At 40.3% G+C, this 26,237-nt stretch overlaps 1 protein-coding gene and 1 long non-coding RNA gene across 4 annotated transcripts in view; one reads left to right on the forward strand and one right to left on the reverse strand.

Annotated features, from left to right (window-relative positions):
* Positions 1-26,237, forward strand: part of LOC309654458 — a 595,613-nt gene that overhangs the window by 562,966 nt on the left and 6,410 nt on the right. The gene's annotated exons all lie outside the window — the stretch shown is intronic.
* Positions 1-26,237, reverse strand: part of TMX1 (thioredoxin related transmembrane protein 1) — a 110,954-nt gene that overhangs the window by 26,667 nt on the left and 58,050 nt on the right. Inside the window, exon 9 of one of the 3 annotated variants that reach the window (XM_082448419.1) lies at positions 12,866-12,887. The exons of 1 other annotated variant lie outside the window; for it this stretch is intronic. In XM_082448419.1, the coding sequence (XP_082304545.1) occupies position 12,887 (1 nt within the window). In that variant the 3' untranslated portion in view covers positions 12,866-12,886. Of the gene's footprint in view, positions 1-12,865; positions 12,888-17,808; positions 21,686-26,237 lie in introns of those variants that run through there. One more of the 3 variants, XR_014260245.1, reaches the window with a different exon arrangement.

Consider the following 26,237-nt stretch of genomic DNA (forward strand, 5'->3'; position numbering starts at 1 on the left):
AAGCAATTATACTCCAATAAAGATGTTAAAAAAAAAATTAAAAATTAAAAAATTAAAAAAAAAAAAAGATGTTAAAAAAAAAAAAGAAAAAGAAAAAAAAAGATTAATAGTTCCCTATGGAAAAAGGAAAAAAAAAAAAAATAGAGGGTCAGAGACTGAGTCAGTCAACTGGGGTGAAGAGCACCCACAGGCTAGGGTGAAGGGCAGCCTGGTGGGTATCAGTGGCCTGGGTACCATCCAGAGGGACCTGCCTTCTGGGGTGCAGACATCATGAGGGGAGGGGCAGCAGGGCCAGTGGTGAAGAGCACAGGGGCCACAATGAGACTGCTTAGGGGCAAATCCTGTCTCCATCACCTCTAATCATCTCACTTTGGGCAGTTTACCTGACTGCCCTGTGCTTTAGTTTCCTGGTCTGTGAGGTTGGGATAACGACAGGAACAACTTCAGGGGACTGCTGTGAGAATTAAATGAGCTCACCTATGTAAAAATATTCAATAGACATATAATAAGTGTGGAATCAATATCAGTTATTGATTCTATTTAAAGAATATGGATGCAGGATTTAGAAGACACCTCGTGATGGGTATCTTCTGAGGATGTTAAAAGGGACAATGCTTCAGAGGCTGCCTGACATGGTGACACAGGTGGCAGTGTGATCGGGCACAGTTGTCACTGCAACCGCTCACCCCAGTAATGCTCAGATGGTCTAAGGGAGACATCCGATGGAGACATATCTTGATCTCCACCTCGGGCAAAGAGAAGAGGAAGCCTTTCTCCACCCTTGCTTTTGTTTTCGTTTCATGAAAGAATTTAAGACCTTCATTGAATTTCATGAGTGTACAGTAGAATTCTTACCTGGCAGAACTAATCTGCTGGGGAACAATAATTATTTCATGTTAAGTATGTACTCTCCTCAGTCTATTTTATATTTATTATCTTAGCTTTTTCTCACAACAACCCAATGAAGTAAGTCCTGTTATCATTGCATTTTACAGAGGAAAACTGAGGTCCAGAATGGTCACTTGCCCAAAGGCAGCAGTTTAACCAGGACTTCCTGACTCAAGTGCCCACCCTACAAAGCCATGCCTCACTTAACCAACCCACTCTCCTTCTGACTCACTTAAGTATTTTATTTATTTTTATTGACATGTTCTAAGAAGGACAAGTGGATAATGAAAAATGTTAGTGAACATCCATTTTACCAAAACTGTACCGAGCACTTAACCATGAACCAAGTTACAAACCACTCTACTGGGACTAGAGGTGAAGAAGGGAGGGTCAGACATGCGGCCCCTGCCCCAGTGATGTTCAGTCTCCTTGATGGGAGGGCAAGTGAGGGAGAGACCTCGGGAAATAAAAGTAGGGGAATATAAGGGAGGGAGGGGATATCTGGGTAAGGACAGAGGGCTGTTGGGATAATTTGGTGCCACAAGGAAAGTTAGTGTGTCTTTTTCTCTTTCATAGTAAACAGAGGAAACAAGCTCAGAGATCTAAAACAGTAAATCTTGCATTGCTCAGCAAGTCAGAGAGAGAGGTAAGAGTCTACTCTCTGACTCTGCAGCCCACACTCTCCCCACTGCACCATGCATCTCGTGGAGCCTGAGAAAGTGATTGAAGGCCATGTCCTCAAGAGCCTGAATGTTGCTCTAAGAAGCTTGGGCTTTATTCGCTAATAGACGGAAGTACCCACAATGCACCCTCAGCTCTAAATTTAAGAGCATCATCCAGGGATTTCCTTGCAGGAGTCAAATCCCACTGGTTTCCCTCTGTGCCTACATCTATGCCCCCACCCCAGGGGCGTCCAGTGAGCCAATCAACCATTTCTTTCATTCTTTTATGCAAACACAGCAGCTGGATTTGCCTCACCTGTAGCCCCTGCTGTGTCACACACGATAAAAGGATCAAAGCCTGGAAAATGACTTCAGACTATAATTTAAGATAATTACAATTTTTAACCTAAATTACATTTTAACATTTCATAACAGAGCTGTCAAGATTCTATCTATCAAAACTCTATCAAGCAAACAAAAGAGGATAATTATATTTTCAGACGCATGCTGTCATCACTCTGGTTTCTCATAGAAAGCCTGCTGTCTTCCTTCACATTCTCATTTTCAAATACTCTTCCTCTTTCCCACCCACCTTTGGAGTCTGAGACTATATGCTCTTAAACAAGTGGAAAATATGCCAAAGGCATCTGTAACTCAGGGTATGAAAGCATTTCTCAGAAGCAGCAACTCTAATGAGAAGTGCATCAAAAGGAAATATCTCTGAGTTGGTAGCGGCATCCTGTCTCACTAAATAGACTCTGATTGGGGATGGGAGAAAGGCAGGATATTAAACTCCTCAAATCAAAGAGAACAATGAAATGCCAAAACGCTTCCTACTAGAAGCTGAATTTGCTTTCATGCTGTCCCACTGGATTAGGAAGTTTGTTCTAAGGTCTTCTGTGAGATATCAAGGGAAGAATACTACCTATATCGGGTATCGTTGGATGCCAACTCATTATCCATTTCACCCCTCCCTGGACCATTAGGAAACAGCCATGTTGTTTGGGTAACAATGACCCTTCCCCCAGCCCCAGGAGTGTGTCCCTAGTAGCCTCAGGCACTCAGTGTAACCTTATCCTCTTTACAACTAGGATTGATGCAGGAATGGGCAAGGAACACAAGCCTCAGACAATCAGTACATGGCATCCCCCAGCCCCAGGGATCAGGTGGGACAGGAGCACATGACCTTAGTTGGTCCAATCAGAGTGAAGTTCACAAGTTTTGTTGGATGGTGGAGAGGAGAGAAACGCTCCCCTTTTGGACCTCTAGTGAACAGCATTGTACCTGGAACTGCTGCAGGCATTTTGCTACCAGTAAGGGAAGCCAGAGGACCAAGCCAACACACGAAGGAGGGCAAAACCAAGAGCGTGACAGAGAAATGGAGCAGGACTCCTAATCAAACCGTGCATGAAAACTGACACAAGGCCAGTTTGAGGTGGGTTTTCTTTTGTTTGCAGCCAAGAGCATCCTAACTGATCCACCAGCTCTAATAGTTCAGTGACTTGTGGGACTACAGCCTTTTGAAAATCTGATGTAGGCCATGATCTCTGTTCCCAGAAAAAAAAAACACATACACAAAGTTTACACAGAATTTAGGGAGGACAGCATCACTGACTCCAGATTGAGAGCTCCCAGCAGACAGGTTAGGAACTTAGGTTTGGGGTAGGACAGATTTGGGTTCAAATCCCGCCTCGGGCATTTGCAACTGAATGACTTTGGGGTTCCCTTCCGTGACTCTTCTGAATTTCATTTCAGAACTCTATAAAATGAGAATAATAATAATAATACCTACTTCATAGGGATGTAAAAATTAAATAAAACTATGGCTATCTAGAGATTAGCATGCCACATAGTCACGACCCAAACACTATGGCATCAAGTAATTAAGAATAGCCCTTAAGGGGCTCCAGAGAGAAAGCCCTTTAGATAAATGTCCATGTCAAATGTTAGGACATGCAAAAAGTGAAGCCATGACTGCTCTGAAAATGTGAAGCAGTTGATCAGGGATTGGTCCTAAACTGAGGAAAAAACTGACATTTGGGGCAGGATTGGGGGCAATACACAGCTTCCTCACCTGAAAAGTACCTAGATGGTGCTCAGGGTTATTGTGAGTCAAATGAGAGAAAAAGGATTTGATCCCCCAGGGGCAGAATGGGGAAGGTTTTATTAATTGTGAAGTTTTTAAAAAGCACAATAAAACAGGAATAAAAAAGATCTACTGTTGCAGATCTCCTAACAGACTTTTAGAATCTAAGAGAGCACGAAGTTGCAATTTCCCACCCCAGCTCAGCAGAATTGACTCACCTGGCTGTCCTTCACAGGCCAAAACCCCAAAATTTCTTTTAAAAAGGAGAGATCTTGGACTACACAGGCAGTGGCCACCCTGTCTAATGCCCCGCCCTGCTGTTCCACCCTTGCCCTCCCACCTCCAGCACCTTTGAGCCTACTCCGCCTAGAGGCTTTCCCGGACATGCACATTCTAACACAGTCATATGGCTCTTTGAATATATTCCCTTGACTTATGACTTGGAAATGTCAGCAGGAATGGAAAACCCAGGGTAGAGCCAGGAGGAATCCTGTCCAGGGACATTTTAGAGCTGACACAGCCCATTTGCTTGGCCTTTCACTGTGGTCCTCTATTTCTACCTTCCATTATCTTATTTTTTTCTGCCTCAAAACTTTCCTTCTTTTTCCACTCCATTTTTCTAAGTAGGCCAGTCACAAATAAGCACTCCTTCGAGAATGAATGCAATCCCATCTTTGCATTTCCTGCATTTATCTCATTTATGTTGACACCAAAGCAAGTCCCAATAAAGTGGCATGAACCAACCCCTCCCTACTGTGAGGTGGGCAGAAAGGCTGGGCTGGGCGGAATTATGTCCCATCCCAGGCTATCATCCCCATTAAATCAATTCCTTCCTATGAATCTTCCCCCTCAACACACCCTCAGAGCTCCGGGGGGTAAAGTAGGGGTCACATATTAACAGGAAAATGTTAAAAGCTGTTCTGACTTCCCGCATCACAGCCAGCAATGACTCAGTGACAAAGTTCTACTCCCTCCTAGAAACAACTGAGACCAAGAGGTAAGAAGAAATGCTGACAGAAACCCACAGAGCCTGCTGCAGTTTGGTAAAGCACCAACTCAGCCAATATGTCTTATGGAAAAGGAGAGCAGATGTGACCCTAGTTGGCACTGACAATAGCCAAGCCACAGCGCTGCTGCTGACAGTCACCACTCTGGAGGAATGCTCCAAAGGCAGCTGGCTCACTGAGGAAAAAGTAAGTCACGGCTGAGGGGAGGGGAGGTTGGGCTGCTCTCAGGGAGTGGCTGTAATATCTGCTCCGTGTCCTAAACCAAGACCTCAGCCCAAAAGCAGAGATACCACACTACTATGGAACAGGTAGAAGAAAAGGTAAGGGTTTCCCAGATCTGATGACTGACAATCCAGCCATCACTTGGGAGAGAGCAATTCTAAGGTTCTGGCAAAAATCCTGTTTAAATAATGGACTCTGATGGAGTCCAGGTTGGGTAGGGGGCAAATGAAGCCAAAATGATACTGATGAATGAGGACACAAGAGAAGCATCTAGAGAATGGAGGCAAGGACTTGAAGAGACGAAGTTCAAAGGCTATGAAGATTTTAGACACAACCCTTGGAGATTTTTGTAAATTGATGAGCACCTAATATGTATCCTTTTTTTTTTTTTAAGTAGGATAATAGTTCTGCAAGCCTGGTTGTTCCCACTTTTTTCAGAAGAAAAAATTGGAACTGAGTCTCCTACGCTGCAGCTCAGAGTGACTAACTTTTCCTCCAGATAGCAAGTATCTAGGAAATGAAGGCTCCACAAATAATTATTGGTGTGCTGAGCACTGACACCTGCTCCATCGCCAAGGTCTCAAGCTGAAAAAGTCCTCTTCCTGACCTAAATCTCCTTTCCTTTTCATCCTACAGCTCTCTCATTCCTGCTGAATCTGTCCTCACCTTCTCTGGGTCTCCATTCTCTAGATGCTAAACAAAGGAATATGATGCAAGATGTAATGATGAACAGAAATATCAGTATATATAGTATTAATTCTAATTAAGCTTGACTATAAACAAAGCTTAATAATAATATGAATAACTAACAAGGAATTAAAAACAAGGTAGAAGAAAATAGTAGGTGCCAACAACATGGATATGGGAGAAGAGCTGAATTAAAAAGTGGAAGTTCTCCATTATGCTAAGTGAAATAAGCCAGCCACTTAAGGACAAACATTGCATGATTCCACTTACATGAGTACTTAGAGTAGTCAAAATCATAGAGGCAGAAAGTAGAATGGTTGTTGCCAGGGGCTGGGGGGAGGGGGAAGGGGGAATTATTGTTTAATGGATACAGATTTTCAGTTTTACGAGATGAAAGAGTTCTGGAGACGGATGATGGCACAACATTATGAATGTATTTAATATTACTTAACTGTAGACTTAAAAATAGTTAATATAGCAAATTTATGTTCTGTGTATTTTACCACAATAAAAAAATAGGGGAAAAAAGTAGAAGTTCTCACATTGTTTGGGAAATGTTCACCTTAAACTTAGTCAAGTACTGATGACAAAAAATTAAAGATTACCACCAACAGAAATAAAATGTATAACTTCCAGGGGACTTCCCTGGTGGTCCAGTGGTTAAAACTTTGCCTTCCAATGCAGGGGGTGCAGGTTTGACCCCTGGTTTGGGAGCTAGGATCCCACATGCCTCACAGCCAAAAAACCAAAACATAAAACAGAAACAATATTGTAACAAATTCAATAAAGACTTTAAAAATGGTTCACATCTAAAAAAATCTTTGAAAAATAATAATAATAAATAAAAGTTTTTAAAAAATGTATAACTTCCAGATTAGAAAAGGAAGAGGGAAAATAAAGAAAAATCAAATGTAAGGACAAAAAGAATAGCAACAAGAATGGAAGGTAACACAAAAACAGAAAATTAGATAGAAGAAATAAGTCCCAATTATCAGTAATAAATGTAAAAACCATTAAAACTACTGCTTATAACATAGTATCAGACTGGAACTTTAAAAATTCCAACTGTATGATATTTATAATGGACAAATGAAAAAAAGACATGGCAGGCAAATAGAAACTGCCAGAAAGCTATAGAGCCTTATTAATATCAGACAAATTAGAATTTAAGGCAAATAGAATTTACTCATATTAAACATAATAAGTGAAAAGGACAGTTTTTTCAGGAAGATAGAATGAGCCTGATTCTGTTGTGCTGAACAACATGGTCTCAATATACATAGCAAAAAGCTACAAAATTATAAGGAAAAAAAAAAAGAACAAATCATAGAGGGAGATTTCAGTATGCCTTCTCAGAAAGTGATAAATTATCTTGATCAAAATTTTGGTAAGACATAGAAGATTCAAATAATTATAACTATCAACGTTGACTAAAGGAAATGTAGAATCATGAATTCCCAAAATGCAGCAGAAAGACATAATTTTGTAACAATGGAACAATTACACATGACAAGAAAACATTTTTCCAAATAATGTGTGAGTTAACAAAGAACTCATAATAGAAATCATTAGCACAGCATGCCAACATTTGAGGATGTGGCTAAAGCAGCATTAAAAGGAAAAATTATAGCCTTGAATATATATCTATATATACTAAAACTAAGATGAGCTAAGCATTCAATTCAAGAAGTTTGAAAAAAGATAAAACTCAAAGATAGTAGATGAATGGTTATAATAAAACTAAAAGGAAGAAACAATACAAAAGAATAATAAAACCAAGTTTTTTCTGAAATGGCAAATCAAATAGATGATTTTCTGGTAAGACTGATCAAGAAAAAGCGACGGCACAAATTAAACAATGATAGGAGTAGAAATGAGATCATCATTTCAAGTGAAATAGAGACTGAAGAAATTACTTAAGTGAATGCTATGAACCCAAATTTTGAGAGCTAAATTTATAATTTTTAGACAAACTTGTCAACATTGACTCAAAAAGAAATTAAAAGTTTACATATATCTATAATTTTTTAAATAGCAAAAATACATATTCATATAAACTTCCACGGCATGACTATTCTTATTAATGAGTATTGTGAAAGCTTCAGCAAACATAAAATTCTAATATTATGCAAGTTATATTGGAAAATAAAATAAAAGAGAAATTTCTCGATCTCCCTGTAGGGGCTATTATAATCTTGATAGCAAAACTGCACAAGTAGAGTCTAAGAAATGATAGCAATAGGAAAAAGAATAGCAGTTGAGATACACTGAATGTTCATAAAGCACTGGGAACTATTCTAAGAGCTTTACTCATGATTTCATTTAATATCTCAAAAAAAAATAGACTATTTGGTAGGTGTTGTTGTTAACTCCATTTGGAGATAAGGTAACATAGACAGTTTAAGTAATTTGCCCAAGTTGAGAGTCAGGAAGTGATAAAACAAGGCTTCAAAATAGAACAGTCTCACCTCAGAGCCTGTGTCCTTAACCATTATGCTATATTCCCTCCCAATTTTGCATCTGTGGCCAATATGCAAATACTAAAGAATGAACAACAAATCAACATAGATACTATCTATCTATCTATCTATATCAGCACTTCTAATCAAGCAATTTTTAAAGCATTTAATAAAATTGGAAACCCATCCATGATTTCAAGAATAAGGAAAAACACTTAGAAAACTAGGAAGAGAAGGGGAACTACCTTAATTTGACAAAGGGCATCTATAAAAATCATACATATTATGGTGATTGATTTCCCATTAAGTTCAGTAAAAGAAACGGAATCCCCCATCACCATTTCTAGTCAACATTGACCTGGAGATCATATCGAGTAAAATAAGTCAATGAAGAAAATTAAATGCATAAGACTTGGAAAGAAAAAACAAACTTCTGACTTTCAGACTATATTATCGATATTATATATATAGAAAATCAAAGAAAATGTACCATATTAGAATTGAAAAAGTTGCTTCAGAAAGATTCCTAGATAAGAGATTAATATAAAAAAAATTTGTTGAACTCATTCTAGTCACGATAGTAACAAAAATATATACATTCAATAAAAATTTATTGAGTATCTGCTGTGTACCAGGCACTGAATTATGCACTGGAATAATAGGTACAAGACTTTCATGGAGAAAATTATTAACCTTTCCTGAAAGATATGAAAGAAGACCAAATAAATGGAGCAATATATCATGTGATAGGAGAACTTAATATCCTACAGAGGATAACTCTTCTCGAATTAATTTATAAACTCGATAAAAGTGCAATCAAAATCCAAAATAATTTTAATTGGGATTTGACAATATGATTTTAAAATTAATGTGAAAAGGCAAAGAAACAAAAATATCGAAAACAATTTTAAGGAAGAAAAACAAGGTGTCGACATTTGTCCTATAAAATGACAAAATTTATTTTCAAGTTATACTAATTAAGAGAGTGAGTTCTTGGCACTAAGGTTCACCTTGAGAGGGGGTGGGGCAGCTCACCTGGACCACTTTTATAGGCCCTGCATTGCCCAAGTTTACTGATGACAAATCTACTGTCAGCTTGGTTTTGCAAAATCATAAAATTGAATTCTCTGCTACCCTTCATGAAGAGCTCTTAGACAAAATAGAAAAAGCATTCAGTTCTGTGTCTGGACAATGTAAATAGCTTCTTGGCAATAATCTGTAAACTGAGTATCAAATATAAGAGTCTTTCAGAATCCCATGCAGAAAGGCAGCCTTATCAGGAAACAAAAGTAGAGGTTGAGAATTGCCCTGGCTGGGGAGGGAAAGACTTCTGAGAAATGAAGGCCAATCATGGTGACCTTGAATGGCCTTTGTTAACAGGAGGTGGTATGCTTCAGAAAACCAAGATGAGCCATTTGCCACAAAGCAATTCAGGGCTAGAGGGCAGTGGCATTAAAAACTAAACTCCTTGGAAGGCAGAATCAGTCTTTTCATTTTTCTCTACCTCCACCCTCTTCTCTCCAATTTGGAAGAGATCCCTTTGGGATGATCCTTTCCCTGGGGCTGAGAAGTAACAGTCAGCAAGCCAGATTAGGACAAGAACTCAGTTTATTTCAGACATGAATATTAAATGAGATTTCTGACAGATGGAATACTTGTTAATTCTTTCTATTAGTAGAACCATTCATAACAGCAAAGAAAGGGCCATCCCCAAACACACAGGGATGTTTTTAGTCCTTTCTCTTGAAGACTAATATTCAGTCTCTCTCTCTCTCTCTCACATACACATGCACACACACACGCACACACACACACACACACACACACACACACACACACGTCATCCAAGAAAACCAAACTGCCCTCAGCTATAAACCCACATTCCCACTGATCCCAGGAGGAGTTGTGGGCATGGCATCTGGAGCCAGAATGTGACCCATGTCCTATTAATTAATCAGTCCTACAACATAGGAATGGAATTTGAAGTTAACAGAAAGAGTCCTGTGCTCCAGCACTCTGCTCATCGACTCCCGTTTGTTCACATGAGAAGAGCAGCCAGAGCCCTAGACGGCTCCTTGTTTGTTAGCAAGGCCCCTACTTCTAGCCCCTACTCCCATCTTTTTGTGCTGTTACATAAAAAACCTTGGTCAATAGCCCCTTTCCCCAATGTCTTTACTATATGACTGTTCTTTTATCAGGCTTTTAAGGGACCCCAGCATCCTCCCCCAACCCATTTGGAAACGACAGTTCAGTGTGTGAACACAGATCAGCTCTCCTACAGGGCTCAGGACCAAATAATGCAGGAAGCTGACCTACAGAGCAGGCAGGCTCCTTTCTGCTTAACAGTTCTCACTTCAGAAAGGTGAAGGCTAATACAGGTAATGCAAGAACTAGAGAGAGCAAAGATAAGGGAAATGAATGAAAAATATTCACCGAGGTTGTAACGACACCATCCGTCCCATATCCTAACTTGAGTTGCTTCTCTCCCGGGCAGAGCTGATATCACTCCACCAAGTCCAACATACCAGCTTTGATTTGCTCAGGTATTGGGGTTTCAGAGAGAGACTGAGTAATACTGGCATTCGATGAGTCATTCATTTCTGCATTTATGCATTCAGCGTTTTACTGAGTGCTATAGACCAGGTACCCTGAACAATCTAGGAAGGAAAAGAAAGATCATTGCAACACAGCATGATCAGTGGCTAGACTGGATTTGTGTTTGTGGTGCAGGGGTAGGGTGTGGAGAAAACTTCCCAGGAGAGTGACATTTAACCTGGATCTTGAAGAACAAGTGTGTAGTATATAAATATATATAGTAATATATTTAATATATATAGTGCTCCCCTGGTTCCTTAGTGTTCTTCCCTTCATCAAAAGCACTACAGAAGCTTTGCGGTATCCCCGTTAAAGGTGAGTCCTCAATTTGCTTTTGAAGCATTTCATTTGACCAAAATGAAACAATAATTCTAATACAAGGTGCTCCATTTCTTGGAAATCAATAAAATATCCTGAACGTTTTTTAATCACATAAAACATTTTTAATTATGAAAGGAATACATGTTTTCCATAGGTACTCTGGAAAATTCAGAGAAGGATAAAGGAAAAACTTAAAAATTAGCAGGAATCCAGGTATTAGAGAAAACTCTATCACTATGTTGATGTTTTGACTTATTTTCTAAGAATAGACTTTTGGTTTTGTGCAAAACTGGGACCACATATCGTACACATAATTTTGTAACTTTTTTTTTACTTATTCTAAACAGTTGCCACATCCTTAAATACTCTTTGAAAACAGTGCTTTTAATGGCTGAAAAATATTCCATCGTACGAATGGACCACAATTATTTCAACTATTGCTCCACTGGTGGTGGTTTATGTCACATCCATTCTTTCACTCTCTATGCTGCAATGATTATAAATTTGTCTGTACATCTGTGATTATTACCCTACAGTAAATTTCCAAAAGTACAATACCTGGAAAAAAGGTCATGTGTATTTTTAGGATTCTTGCTACATACTGCTGAATTTTTCTCCAGAAATACAAACATAGTACTACTATGCAGTGTATAAATCAATGAATGAACAAATTATTTTTAAGATTCTCCGTAATACTCTTGCTAGAAATTGCCAGGCTTAAACCAGAGGAAACTCAACTCTGTGGGAGTAAAAAAACCATCGGATTGGGGAAACCAGTAAACTAGTTAGAATAAATTCTAGTTAGAATAAAATTCTAACCACTTCTGAGAAGAATATACACCAAGAATTATTTCTAAAGTTGAGTTACATATTTATCTGAAAATTATGTAGCCAAAGTAATGTTGCAGAAGAATAATTACTGTTATAGGAAATTGTGCACTATGCATCAAAAGCAGTCTCTAAAATCATACAGAGTATGATCCCATTTTTGTGGAATATGTATATGAGTGTATACATATATAATATAAAATATGTTGTGTGTAATATTAGAAAACCAAATGCCAACTTTTTTTTCCAGTTTTACTGAGAAATAATTGATATACTGCACTGTGTAAGTTTAAAGCATGCAGCAAGATGGTTTGGTTTACTTATATTGTGAAAGGATTACCACAGTAGGTTCAGCTAACACCCATCTTCTCATCTAGCTACAATAAAAAGAAAAGAAAGAAGAATAAAGGAAAAGACTTCTTCTCCTTGTGATGAGAATCTTGGGATTTACTCTCTTAACAGCTTTCCTATGTATCATACAGCAGTGTTAGCTGTAGTCATCAAGCTGTACATTACATCCCTAGTATTTATTTTATAACTGGAAGTTTGTACTTTTTGACCACCTTCCTCCAATTCCCCCTCCCCAACCCTACCCCCTCGCCTCTGGTAACCATAGTCCGACCTTTCTTTCTATGAGTTTGATTCTTATTGTTGTTTTAGATTCCACATGTAAGTGAGACCATACAGTGTTTGTGTTTGTCTGACCGAATTTACTGAGCATAATGCCTTCAAGTTCTATCCATGTTGTTGCAAATGGTAGGATTTCCTCATTTCTCATTGGTTAGTAATATTCTGTTGTAGATATATAGATATAGATATAGATGTATCACAACTTCTTTATTCATCCATTGATGGACACTTAGGTTGTTTCCATGTCTTGGCTATTGTAAATAATGATAGAATGAACATTGGGGTGCAGATATCGTTTCACATTAGTCTTTTTGTTACCTTTGGATATATTCTCAGAAGTGGAATTGCTGAATTATATGGTAGTTCTATTTTTAAGCTTTTGAGGATCTTCCATACTGTTTTCCATAGTGGCTGCAAACAATATCACCAGCAGTGCACAAGTCTTCCTTTTTCTCCACATCCTTGCCAGCATTTATCTCTCGTCTTTTTGATGATGGCGATTCTAACAGATGTGAGATATATCTCAGTGTGGTATCAATTTGCATTTCCCTAATGACTAGTGATGTTGAGCATCTTTTCATGTACCTGTTGGCCTTTCATGTACCTTTTTTGGAAAAATGTCTATTCAGGTCCTTTGCCCATTTTTAATTGGATTATTTGGGTTTCTGCTATTGAGTTTTATGATTTCTTTATATGTTTTGGATATAAATCCCTTACCAGATATATGGTTTGCATATTTTTTTCCATTCTGTAGGTTGTCTTTTCACTTTGTCAGTGGTTTCTTTTGCTGTGCAGAAGCTTTTTAGTTTGAGGTAGTTGCCCCTGTTTATTTTCTATTTTTGTCACTTGTTCTTTAGGTATCATACCCTCAAAATCATTACCAAGACCCATGTCAGGGACTTTGTTCCTATGCTTTCCTCTAGGAGTTTCATGAAACCCCAAAATATTAACAGTTATTCTCTCTATGTGCTGGATTCTAGGTGATTTTTCCTCTGTGGGGTGTGTGTTTGTGTGTGTGTATGTGTGTGTGAACGTGTGTATGTTCTAAATCTTGCACATTGAGCATATATTACTTTTTTAATCAAGGAAAAGAAATGTTTTAAAATGTTGAGTTATCATGGAACTAAAAGAAATGTTTCCTACAGTGAGACAGTAAACAAAATGATAAACAAGCAATTCTTCCTCTGAAGGTGTATTAGTCTGCTCAGTTGCCATAACAAAATACCATAGACCAGGTGGTTTCAACAACAGAAATTAATTTTCTCACAGTTCTGGAGGCTGAGGAGTGAGATCAGGGTGTCAGCGTGGTTGAGTTCTGCTGAGGACTCTCCCCAGCTCGCACACAGTCACCTTCTCCCTGATGCTCACATGGCCTTTCCTTGGTGAGTGCTCATGGAGGAGACCAGCCCTCTGGTGTCTCTTCTTATGAAAGCACTAATCCAGGGCTTCCCTGGTGGCGCAGTGGTTGAGAATCTGCCTGCCAATGCAGGGGACACGGGTTCGAGCCCCGGCCTGGGAAGATCCCACATGCCGCGGAGCAACTAGGCCCGTGAGCCACAACTACTGAGCCTGTGCGTCTGGAGCCTGTGCTCCACAACAAGAGAGGCTGCGATAGTGAAGAGGCCCGCGCACCGCAATGAAGAGTGGCCCCCGCTTGCTGCAACTGGAGAAAGCCCTCGCACAGAAACGAAGACCCAACACAGCCAAAAATAAATATATAAATAAATAAATAAAAGATTACTATTTAAAAAAAAAAAAACACTAATCCATCACAGAGGCCCAACCCTTATGGCTTCTCTAATCGTGATTACCTCCCAAAGGCCCCATCTCCAAACACCATCACATGAGGGTTAGGGCTTCAACATACGAATTTTGGAGGGTCACAAACATTCAGTCAATAACAAAGGGAATCCTTCAGAGATTAATACTGAGATAGGTTCAAATTCACATTTTAAAAAAATAATAAAATATATAGAAGAGTCATCTTGCTAGATGATATAATACAGAGGGGGAAAAAAAACATAAACAGGATACAGCCCTGGCCTCAAAGGGGTACATTTTTGAGAAGGAAGACAGAAAATTATTACTAATCAGTGCCATAGAATTCTAACAAAAAATATATGCTGGCACATATTTGAGTGGAGAGGGAGAACAGAGAGGAAGTGCTCTTAGTCTGGGAACAATCAGGAGATAATTCTACAAATAAGTGAAACTTAAGCTGAGTTTTGAAAGGAAAAAAATGTAGAACGGGTCAAGCATGTGGAAGGCTGTGCCGGGCAGAGGGAACAGTTCGTACCAAGGCATGGAGGCTGGAAAACATGGTTCCCCACGCAGGAAGGGATGAGGCGGGAGAAGAGGCCAGAGGAAGGACTCCAGTCTCTAACACGGTTCCTGAATTCTGGATGTCACCAGAGACTGAATGAACTGAACTGTATGCCATGCTAAGTTTGAACTTTATCTCAAGGACCATGCAAAGCACGGAATTTTAAGCAGAGTGGAACAAGACATGACTAATGATTTAGAAATATCCCTCTGGTAATGGCTTACATATCAGTTTGGAGAATGGAAAGCCAGTTTAGAGGTTCTCCTAATAGTTCAGAAGAAAAATGATGAGATCCTAAACTAAGCATAGTTATTTATCAGGAAAATAAATCAGGTATGTATTGTCCAACAGCCAATTTGGTTAGAGACAATTTCTATAACAAAGCTATAAACTGTACAAGGTTAGGGTACTTAACTGACAAAATACGTACCTAAGGTGACAGCCCTGGATTTCACTGGTTGTCCTGGTACAATTATTAACAGCAGCACCCCTTTGTCTTCAAGAGTGTCCCAATTTGGGTGATAAATTATGGGAACCCTATAGTTACTCCCCTCTTCCAACTCCTTGAATTTTTAGCCTGAACGTCCTACTTTAGACACCATTCCTTGGAGTCCTCTTTTATTCCCCAGATGAGTTCACCATCTTGCCACCTTCTAGGCCATACTTTGGGTCACCAGAGAAGAAAGCTGCCTGTTCTGTCTGAACCCCAAGATCAGCCTTTTTATAAGATTGTTTACCTTACAGTTATCTGAATCTCCCCATTTTAGGCCACAGAAGTTCCATGGAGGAGACACTTCTGTCCTGGATCCAAGCCTGTTCCCAAATCAGCTTCTTCTGCTCAAATTCGTCCTTCTCCCTTCAGCACTGGTTGAGTGCCCTGGCCTTCAAAACCCCAACCACTTCACCGCTAACATTGCCCTTCATCGTATCATCTTGAGCCCATGAATCCTCTAAACTAAAATGTCAACAGTCAACGTCATTCCCCGCTTTGCCTCACATTGCCTGATCATCTATTTGGCCAGAGTCTCAAACTCCTAACACAGACACATCACCCTGTTCTCCACCAGGGTCAACATTTATTGGACAACGTTAGTCTGTCACATGCCCTCTACTCCCCCATCAAGACTAACCAAAATGTAAACATAGTTGTTTGTGTGGTAGGACTACATATGATTTTTATATCTCTTTTTATTTATCTACTTCTTTGTATATTCCAACTTTTCCACAATAGTATTTTATAATGAAATACATTTAAAATACGACAATTCTACCTTCACTCCCTTCACAAATTTGGACCACTCTTTCTTCTCCACTTCCAAGTCCCACTGAAGCTACTTATCTTGTAGCTATAACTTCCCATTTACAATCAGATTTGGCTAAAGTATTAGCCATTGTGCCAAGTTCTCTGCTAGAGTTTTCTCATAAATCGTAGAACAGCTAGCAATTTGAAAAGAATAACAAAAGAATCCTACGTCTGACAGTAAATATTTTTGACTCCATGTGAAAGTTTAAAAAAGAGTTTTAAAAAGTTTAAGAGATGGGTGGGGAAAGGGCCAAAATCAAAGAGATAAAAGTAGGTTACAATAGATGTTGATAGATATCCAGGGATTAAAGCATCATCACTGCTGTCTCCCAAAGCATCGATTGTCAGAGACAGCAGAATTCAAAGACCAGATAGGGTGAATGAAGTGGAAGGCTTGAATTAGGGAGGAAAAGCAAATACATTAGAAACAAGATTACTTAAGCAACATGGCAATCAACCCGTAGGACTATTTCAAGGCTGTGTATTGAATCATCTTTCTGTAAATCAATCACAGTTGTAGTAATTTAATGTTTTAAGATAAATTTTGGGATATCTAACAATCCGAACCAGGGCTTTTTAGTTTAAGCTCTGAGGCTACTGCATGGAGACAGGAGGTGGCATAAAGAGGTAAATGGGTAAGACTCCTGCCTCCTACCCCCTTCAGCCAGTCTTTACTACTTTAGGAGATAAAATATGTTTGAAAGCCACTGGTCTAAGTAAGTGTGTGTGGGCACACACATGTGCACACACGTGTGTTTGTACAAGGGATATGCACCACCTAACTTTTCATATGACTTCAACCTAACTAAATACATGCATTCTTTTAGCCTATTAATCAGCAACATATGTTTTTGTCCTTGTTCACAGGAAGCAGAAACATTTCACTGAGAGGTTTAAAAATGCCTCTTTTTATCCAATAATAATCTCATATTCATGCTTCTAATTCATATATGAACTCATGTGGAAATTTAATGAGCACATCACAAATCATGTGTTTTACATTCTCCCACTACATGATAAGTTCCTTGGAGACAGGGGTCCCCTCCTTCCCACTGCCTCGTATGTGTGCTAGGAAGCTCAATAAGTATTTGCTGCTGAAAAAGAAAAGTGAAGGCAGGACAGATTTTAATATACATAACCAAAGAAATTCTTCTGTGAACCCAAAAGTAATTCATCTGAAGAGAAATATGTTCAGGGTTAAAGTTGTAATCCACAAACATATAGAGAGAATGCTAATTATCAGGAGAATGATTTTGCTATAAGGGCCTAACAGTGATAATGAATCAGTACACCATAACCCTGGTTTACAACACAGCCAACCTAGGATGTGGTAGGAACATAGCACATCAGAGTAGTTTGGCCTTATGTTAAGGAATGATACCAGCTTATTACCTTCCAAATGATTTTGGTGAAAAATTTCTTTTCTCGATGCTACTTTTTCTCTTTATGTTAAAATACACACACACACATTCATTCTCTGAACCAAAGAGATAGGGCTAAGCAAACCTTATTGTCTCTAGTAAAACCTTTGTATGTAATGATAAATACAAATGAGATGAGAGGCCTATCTTTGTGCAGCCTGCAGGCATTTTTTAAAAAAGGAAGCATCATGGTTGTGTTGACTACCTCAGATACTGGACCTAATATCTCATTTGAAATTTTAGTGTACAAGAGAAAACGCCACCTGCAGTGATTTTGTGGGTTTAATGAAAAGGTCAGATGGAGCATGAACTTGTTTTAAGTGCTTGAGAATCATATAGGGAACACAGACAAAATCACACAGGAAATAAAAGGGTGTGCTGCTGTTCGCTGTTTATTTCAGGCGTCTGATGATGTTGTGAGGGAAAAAGTTACAAGCCAAACAATAACCTGGAGACTGTTTCTCCTAGAATAATTAAATTTAAAAATGTAAACTATGCATGTTATTATTTTATAAAGCTCTTTGAAAGCAAGTGGAGTAAAGGAAAAACAGCTTGGCTGTCTATGGATAATTCCGCTTTGATACCAGTTTGAATAAAACAAGAACCCTTGGGTGGATTTATAATATGACAGTGCAATTCAGGCATGGGATGGATTAAAGGTGACAGGACAGGTGGCGTGTAAGCATCACGCTGACTGGGCAGCCTATAGGAAAACACTGCAGATATGGAAAGCGGTTGGACATGGAGAGAACTGCGCTCCGTGATGCCCTGCATATTTGTGAAGGAGGATTTCTTAATGGGTGGTATAAATTCAATCCATTACCTTTCATAATAATTTTGTAAATTTAAAACACTGCTCTTTGAAAAGTGCAATCACAGTAAATCTGAGATCCCGTTATATCCAGTACAGCAAGAGACATTAGGACCACAAATAGGTGGCTAGTGACAGCCCACCACAAGGGGTCTATGGAAGGGTCTGCCGCAGGAGATACACCACCATCCTCCACGACTTCTCTTACCCATTGATACTGAGTTGCTTCATCCACATCGTCCTCACCATCTTGTGTTTTCAGACCCAACACTCAGGATTCTCCCTCATATTCTTTTATGCCACAGATTATTTCTCAATCCTCTTTCTCAACTACTTGCACTTCCGGTTAACAGTCTTGAGAGCTGGTTTCCGTTCTACAACCAGGTGTCAGCTCCATCCCAATCCAGGGAAATGGTGAGAAGAAATTCACCTTCCCTCAACATAAAGAGTGTGAAACAAGGATGGGAATCCAGGAAAAAATGAGTACCAAGAGAGAAGATATTTTCCTGGCCCTGTAGTAAGTCTATCACCGAAAACTACAATGAACGGCACAGGTCTAAGAACAGAGGGTGATGTCTATTCAGGAGACAGTGAGAAGAGTCAGGTGCATACTCAAGGAAAATTCCCAGAAGACTGGATGCCAAACCAAAGCAGGAGGGAGCATGTGGTGGAGGGGTTTCAATGAGCAGCTGGTCTCCCACTACTCTCCTCTCACTCAGAACTTTTTTCAATTGTCACTTCCCTTAAGCCACATGAAGAGTCTTTCCATGATTCTCTCACCTCCGTGGATTTCTATTCTTGGGATTGGGTGCAAAGCCAGGAACTTGAAAGGACTCCTTCTCTTCTCCATAAATCACCAAACAGACAAAAATAGAGCCCATTCACCAGTTACTCTTCTCTTCTCAAAGGGTTCTATTTACAGAGCTCTACCAAGTGAGTTAAAAGGGAAAAGGCTTAGGAAAGTTGGCTGACCTCGGTAACTATCTCCTATGGTTTCACTGAAGTTAAACAGAATGGGCCGGGAGTACATCATCAGGAAGCATGCCACGAGAAAACTACAAAACCTCTTGGTAGAGGTCTTGGTCCTGGAGGCACAAACATTGAGCCCGAAAGAATAAATAAACCTGCAAGTTTGCAATTTGATTTCATAAGCTTATTCTAGAATCACAAACACAATAACTGATTAAAAGAAAAGAATAAAGCTTCTACATGGATGTGTTGAACACACACAGCTCTTTCATTGTGCATAATATAAGTAAAATTTCATTATGATGGAACTATTTAACTTCCTGTACTGCTATTCCCCTCTTTCGTGCTTCTTCTAAGAATAACAGCAATTCAAACAATCAAGAAATTATCCATTGTGATTTCTTAAGAAAGGTGCAGCTCTTTGTTTCTAAAATGCTCATTTATGTAGTGAATGACCTTGAACTTGCAGGGAAATATTCACCTGATTATGTGATACAATTTGAGGGCATGAATCTAGCAGCAATGATTAAATCTTAAACACAAGTGTGGGACAATTGTTCAGCGAGCATGCAGAAGTCCTACGTGATTAAGTTAAGCAGGGATTAGAAACCAAAAATACTGTATAAGAATCACCGCTTTGCCTGAAATTCTTGTGGGAAAATCAACATAGTATCTATCTCAGAAATCACAAAATCTCTAAGTTGAAAGAGACCTGAGATGACATTAAAGGTGATCCTCTTTGGTAGGGTGACCCTTTCACCAGGTTGCCTGGGATTTTTCTGATTTTAACACTGAAAACCTCAGTGTTAGGCAAACTGGGATAGTTGTTCACGCACCTCTTTGGATCCAAAGATCCCCTCGAAGATGTAACCTACAAGAGACTTAACTTTCACAGGGTTCTCTTCCCAATCATGAGTCAAATCAGTGTCCCTATAACCTATCCTTACTCTGCCTTCTGCAGCAAAACAAAGTTTATTCCCTCTTCCACCTGGTAGCCCTCCGAGTATTCGAAGACTGCCTCTTCCCATCCCGTACTTCCCGAGTCCAGTCTTTCTATTCTCTAGGTTAAATTGACCCAGTTCCTCCATCCACTCCTTGAGTGTTCCTGTTCCATTGGTGACCCCATTACTCTCCTCTGGGCAAGCTCATCTGTCCAGGTCCCTCAGATGGTGACGTTCCAAACTGAGCTCAAGCCTCCACACTCTGCCTGAGCAGAGTCCCTGAGCCCCTCCCCTGTCCTGGGCATTGGGTTTCCATGCCGACAAACTGACATTCCCTTGGCTCATTTGGCCACCACATCCCACTCTTGAAAAACAGTATGATTCACGTCAACAAAAAGCCTTGGAGATTTTCCACACGTACTGTTGTTCAAAGCTCTGCCATCCTGTAGTTATGTAATTGGTCTTTAGACCCAAACATCACACAAGGATCCCTTAGAATGAACCCATTATTGCAGCCCATGATTTCAGCTTTGGATCATAATTCTCTCACCCAAATCACTCACTCCCCTCCCAGGTTCATCTTGTCAGCAAGTGTTTTCTGTGCGTCAGCATCTGCAGTCCTTCAAATCATTGGCAGAAATATGTATGAGGTCAGGAGGAAGACCAGCTCATTCGCCAGTGCATGGCTATTGGCTGCATAAAGACAGGTATTCACTTGGGTCCTTTATTTTGAGATATTCTCCAGGCCTTTTCCTATTTCCAGGTTTTAGGAGGGAAGCTGAAACTAGGAGAGAGCAAATACACTGAAGCAATACTTTCTTCATTTTCAACCAGCAACTGCCTTCTCCTTTACCTGTACCCACATATACTCCTTCAGGTGTTTCCAAATTTCAGTCAAGCATGTATGATGGAATTCCCACCATGAGCCTGGAACTGAGCAGGGCCCTGCAGGCAGCGAGTGTGACTTATTAGTGCAATTCCTCTGGTGTCCCCGACTCTCCTCTTCCAAGGTACACAGCAGGGTTTCACTTGCCCACCCCTTGTGAAGTTGGGCATGGTCATGTGACTTGCTTTAGCCATTGACACGCTTATGGAATGATATGCCCTGTATCCTGGCAGAAGCTTTAAAAGCCAGCAGCGTGGTTTGTCCTGTTTTCTGCCCACTGCTGTTTTCATCAGGGAAGCAGGTGTCAAGATGAAGCCTTTCATGAGCCTGGGTCCCTGAGAGACACATGACCCACATGATCCGAAGCCCCCTGCTGGCCCACACTTGACGTGCAGGTGGAGTAGGAAATAAAGCCCCTGAGATTTGGGGCGCAATAAGCTCATAGTATAGTTGAACAGATAAATCATACCCACAAAATAAAAGTAGAGACTAAAGTAGCATAGAGTAAAAATCTGAATTGGAAAGTAGAAATAATCAGCAAACAAGATATGGTGCTAAAGGTGAGTCACTCAGACAATGCATTAAAATGGAATTAGGAAAGGGGAAGTCCAATGTGGAATGACAGTTCTCAGAAGACATCTCATTTCTGATAAACAAAAGAAAATTATGTAATTTACTGAAAAATATTCTAGAAAATGGTTCTATAAATATGTTGAGTCTACTCTTTTTTTTATTTTTATTGGAGTATAGTTGATTTACAATGTTGTGTTATTTTCAGGTGAATAACAAAGTGAATCAGTTATACATATACATATACATATATCCACTCTTTTTTTTTAGATTCTTTTCCCATATAGACCATTACAGAGTATTGAGTAGAGTTCCCTGTGCTATACAGCAGGTTCTTATTAGTTATCTATTTTATATATAGTAGCGTGCATATGTCAATCCCAACCTTCCAATTTATCCCTTCCCCTCCTTATCCCCTGGTAACTATAAGTTTGTTTTCTACATCCATGACTCTACTTCTGTTTTGTATTCTCTTTTAAAACTGCAATAAAAGTGTGAACCTAAGTTACGGACCACTTTAACTATATTTGATTTTAGCCTTTTTAATAACCAGCACTAGTAAGGCACTTTGTTTTTTTAAATGGATATATTATAGGTCTCTGTCCCTCAAAAATGGACAGATTTAGCACCCTATTAAAGACAGAGGGGTCATCATTTACAGGAGTTTTACGGGAACCTTGGCAATTTGGGGAATGTCAATGAAATGGAGCTGATCTCAAAACACACTTAAAATGTGGTTTACTTTATTTTACAGAAAGGTCCATTATTATAACTATAAAAATAAATACTGGCTTGAATCCTCAAGGTCAAATACCAATTTGGCTGATATAGCAAAAATACGGCTTCTTTTTCTCTTTAAAATATTTTCAGCATCTCCTTTCTGTACTTTTATAGGGAGGGAAGAATTTTGATATTACTTGGAATAGTCATTCACTCAGTCAGCAGAGATTTACCAAGCACTCCCTGCCCGGGACTATGCTAGATGGTGGTTCTTCATTACTGAGAGGAAGAGTCAAGGGTCTGTCCTCAGGAGGCACAGTTGCAGAGGGGGAACAGCAGAGAGTGGGGAAGGTGTGGGGGACTCTCCAAGTAAAAGAAACACCATGCGTTCCCTACCCTGAAGCAGGAAAGGGCCTTGAGTGTTCGAGGCAATCAAAGTCCAGCATGTACCAATCAAAATGTGTGTGATTCAGGACAAGGATGGGAAATGGAGAGGAAAGTCGTTCGAGATGAGGTTAGAGTTGGGTAATGGGTAAACCACCTGGGTCTTGTAGCCCCTGTTAGGGATTTCTGTTCTCATTTTTTCCCAAATGTCCTCAGAGTTTTGAACAGGGGGTGCATCACGACACAATTTCCATTTTAAGAACGTCATCCCGGCTACTGCATGAAGAAGGGATTGATGGGATTAGAGTAGAGATGGGGATTAAGAGGAACTGTTGCAATAACCCAGACAAGAGGTAACAGTGACCGAGACTGAGGTGGTAGCAGTAGTCGTGGCATAAGTAAATTGATTGGGAATATATTTGGAAGTAAATGCTTCAGGACTAGGTAACGGGGTGGGTATGGGGGGATGGGTGTGTAGGGGAGAACCTCAGGTTCCGGCAGGAGCAATTTCTCCACTCTGTGCAGTGGGGAAGCCAGACTGAGGGAGCCAAGCAGGAGCTCTGAGTTGAATTACTGGTCTGAAGCGCAGCAGAGCAGAGTAGCTGAGAGACACACACATGCGGGTCACGCCCTGAGCATGGGTGTGAGGCTGTGGGAGAGGTTCAGGCGTGTGTAAAATGGCTGTAGCCTCACACAGTGGATAAGGGGTGTGTGGTTCAGGACGAGGATGGGGATGTGGGTTTGGAAGATGTGAGCAAGATCAACAATAATGCTTGTGAGCTAAAAGGAAGAAGTCTAACGATTTAAGAAAATAATTCTTGGCAGCCCTTGATCCCACCCCAGACCTACAGAAGAGTAGGAAATGTTCACACCTGACTCCACCGTGCTCCCCAAATCACAGTTCAAAAAAGTGGCCTCTCTCCTGTGCTACCCCACATAGCAAGCTAAGTTTGTATTCAACATTTACTGAAGTTTCATCTCCCACTCAATGACTATTTTTCAAAAAAGAATGACATTTTTATCACTTTACAAGTTTTTACTACCCAAGCAATTTTGAGTAGAAGAATGTTTCCCAAATACCAAACTATGACAAAATGCTTACCAGTTCATGGCAAAATGAGGAAACCAGAACCATGGAATATATATATATATACATATATATGTATATATACCTCAACATCAGGTGGCCAGCTATCATTTCCCAGAGAAGACGCCCCTTTATTCTGAGATAATATCAGTCCTGCCATTTTAGTATTAAAATGCCCTTCCTTTTATGAAATAATGGTGATAAGAGATCATTTTTAATGTCCTTCCTTACTTGGCAAAATAAAAAAAATCAATAATTCTATGTATGACTCCAGTCTTTTTTCAATTGTACCAATCTGTGAAATCCCAAATCAGGAAAGAACCAGAAAAGAGAACAAAAAAGCATCACTGAAAAACTCCAGTGCCAGCTCCCAGCTGGGCACACTCTCTTGCTGGACCATTCCCTCCAGGCACAGCCCTGTAAGTGTCTAGGATTCACCTTTGTGCCTGGACAGACATTGCTAAATGCCATGGATATCTGCAGTTGCTTCCAGACAGTCAAAACCACAAATATTAGGGTGCACTTTATTGGCAATGCTGAGTCATGCTTTGCAAAAGGCAAAGAAATTCCTAAACTCTCAGAACTGTAAACAGGGTCCTGTGTCGCTGGTTGCTCTTTCCTATATGCCTCACCCTGTTGGGACCTTGATTCAATCAATTCAACTACAACAAGACAATTGGAGAGGGACTCCCCTGGTGGCGCAGTGGTTAAGAATCCGCCTACCAATGCAGGGGACACGGGTTCAATCCCTGGTCCGGGAAGATCCCACATGCTGAGGAGCAACTAAGCCCGTGCGCCACAACTACTGAGCCTGCGTGCTGCAACCACTGAAGTCTGCGTGCCCAGAGCCCGTGCTCCGCAACAAGAGAAGCCACCGCAGAGAAGCCCACGCACCGCAACGAAGAGTAGTCCCTGCTCGCCGCAACTAGAGAAAGCCCACGTGCAGCAATGAAGACCCAATGCAGCCAAAAATAAATAAATAGATAACAATTTTTTAAAAAAACTAAAAAAAAAAAAACAATTGGAGATATCTGAATACAGTCTGGATATGACTTGCTATTAAGGGATTACTGTTCATTTTGTTAGGTGTATTAATGGCATTGTGTTAAGAAAATATTCTGTTTTTTAGAAATGCATATTTTTAGATATACTTGAAGTGAAATTTATGCCATTTGAGATTTTTTTAAAATACTTTAGCAAAGATGAACCAGATAAGCATATGTGGCAAGCCATTGAACATTGTTAAATTTAGATGATGAGGAAGGTACATTTCACTATCTCCTTATTTTTAGGTATGTTTGAAAGTTTTCACCAGTAAGAAGTGTCAAGGAAGGAGGGGATGGAAGGAACGGAGAAAGACTACCCTCCAACACCCTTATTATCGTTTCATAATGAATTTAAATGCAAGAGAGGGAGGTGGGTTAGGAGAAGAGAGAACTTACCACTAAGTTCACTATCTGTGAACTGTACCCTTGGGGTAGCCTCTGAGATGTGCCCTTCACGTGCACTCACGTGACGCGGCAGGTGGGTGTTACTGTCACCATTTTACAGACAGAGAAAATTAGACTCGGGTTAAATCTACTTTTCCACATGGAAACTAGAAAGAGAACAAACTGGCCAATTGGAGCTATTTTGACTGCTAAAGAAACTCATTTCCGAGCGGATTAAAAACAAAAGCAATTATGCTAATACCTAATGGGCTGCCTCTAAATCCCCACAAAGCAGACACATGGGCTCTGCCAGGACTGGGGCATCCTCTTCCTCCAGGTCCTTCCCATTTCCCTGCCACCGAGGTAAAGGAACAGGAATTTTGACCTGGGGCACGTGAAAAGGAGAAGCCGACTTCTGTCATCACATCCAGAAAAAGGCAGGATGTAAACCATGAACCATTGACTACAACACGTGACGCAGAGCCAGTTTCCCGGACACATCAAGAGAGGGCGGAGGACACCAAACTGAAGGTTCTGCCGAGAGCAGGGAGGGGAGAGCCCGGCAGATCCCTCTGCCCTCCCCGAACGCCTTCTGCCCTGCACGCCCTGCTCCCCTCTCCTAGACACTGCTTCCTTCAGATTTCATCCCTGCTGCAAAACACTCAATGGTGCTGTGCCTCAGCAGCGTGGTGCTTCCAAGGGCAGGCTCGCAGCCAGACCACCAAGGGTCAAATCCTGGAGCTGGGTGGCCTGGGACTAGTTCTTAACCTCTCTGTGCCTCATTTCCTCCTCCCCTCTAAAAACAAGGCTAACCCCAGGGCTATCAAAGATGAGTGAGTTCAAGTAAAGCACTTTGAACACGGTGACACATAGCTTGGCATTATTGCTATAACCCACCCTTATCTGGTTTCACCCCAGGCAACTCACTTTACTATTGATCCTCCAACGCAGGCAGATCCTGTGCCCCTTTAATCCTTGCCTTTGCCTGATGGTCTTCTCAAATATTC

This window comes from Balaenoptera physalus (assembly GCF_965194825.1).
Source record: "Balaenoptera physalus genome assembly, chromosome: 2".
NCBI lineage: Eukaryota > Metazoa > Chordata > Mammalia > Artiodactyla > Balaenopteridae > Balaenoptera > Balaenoptera physalus.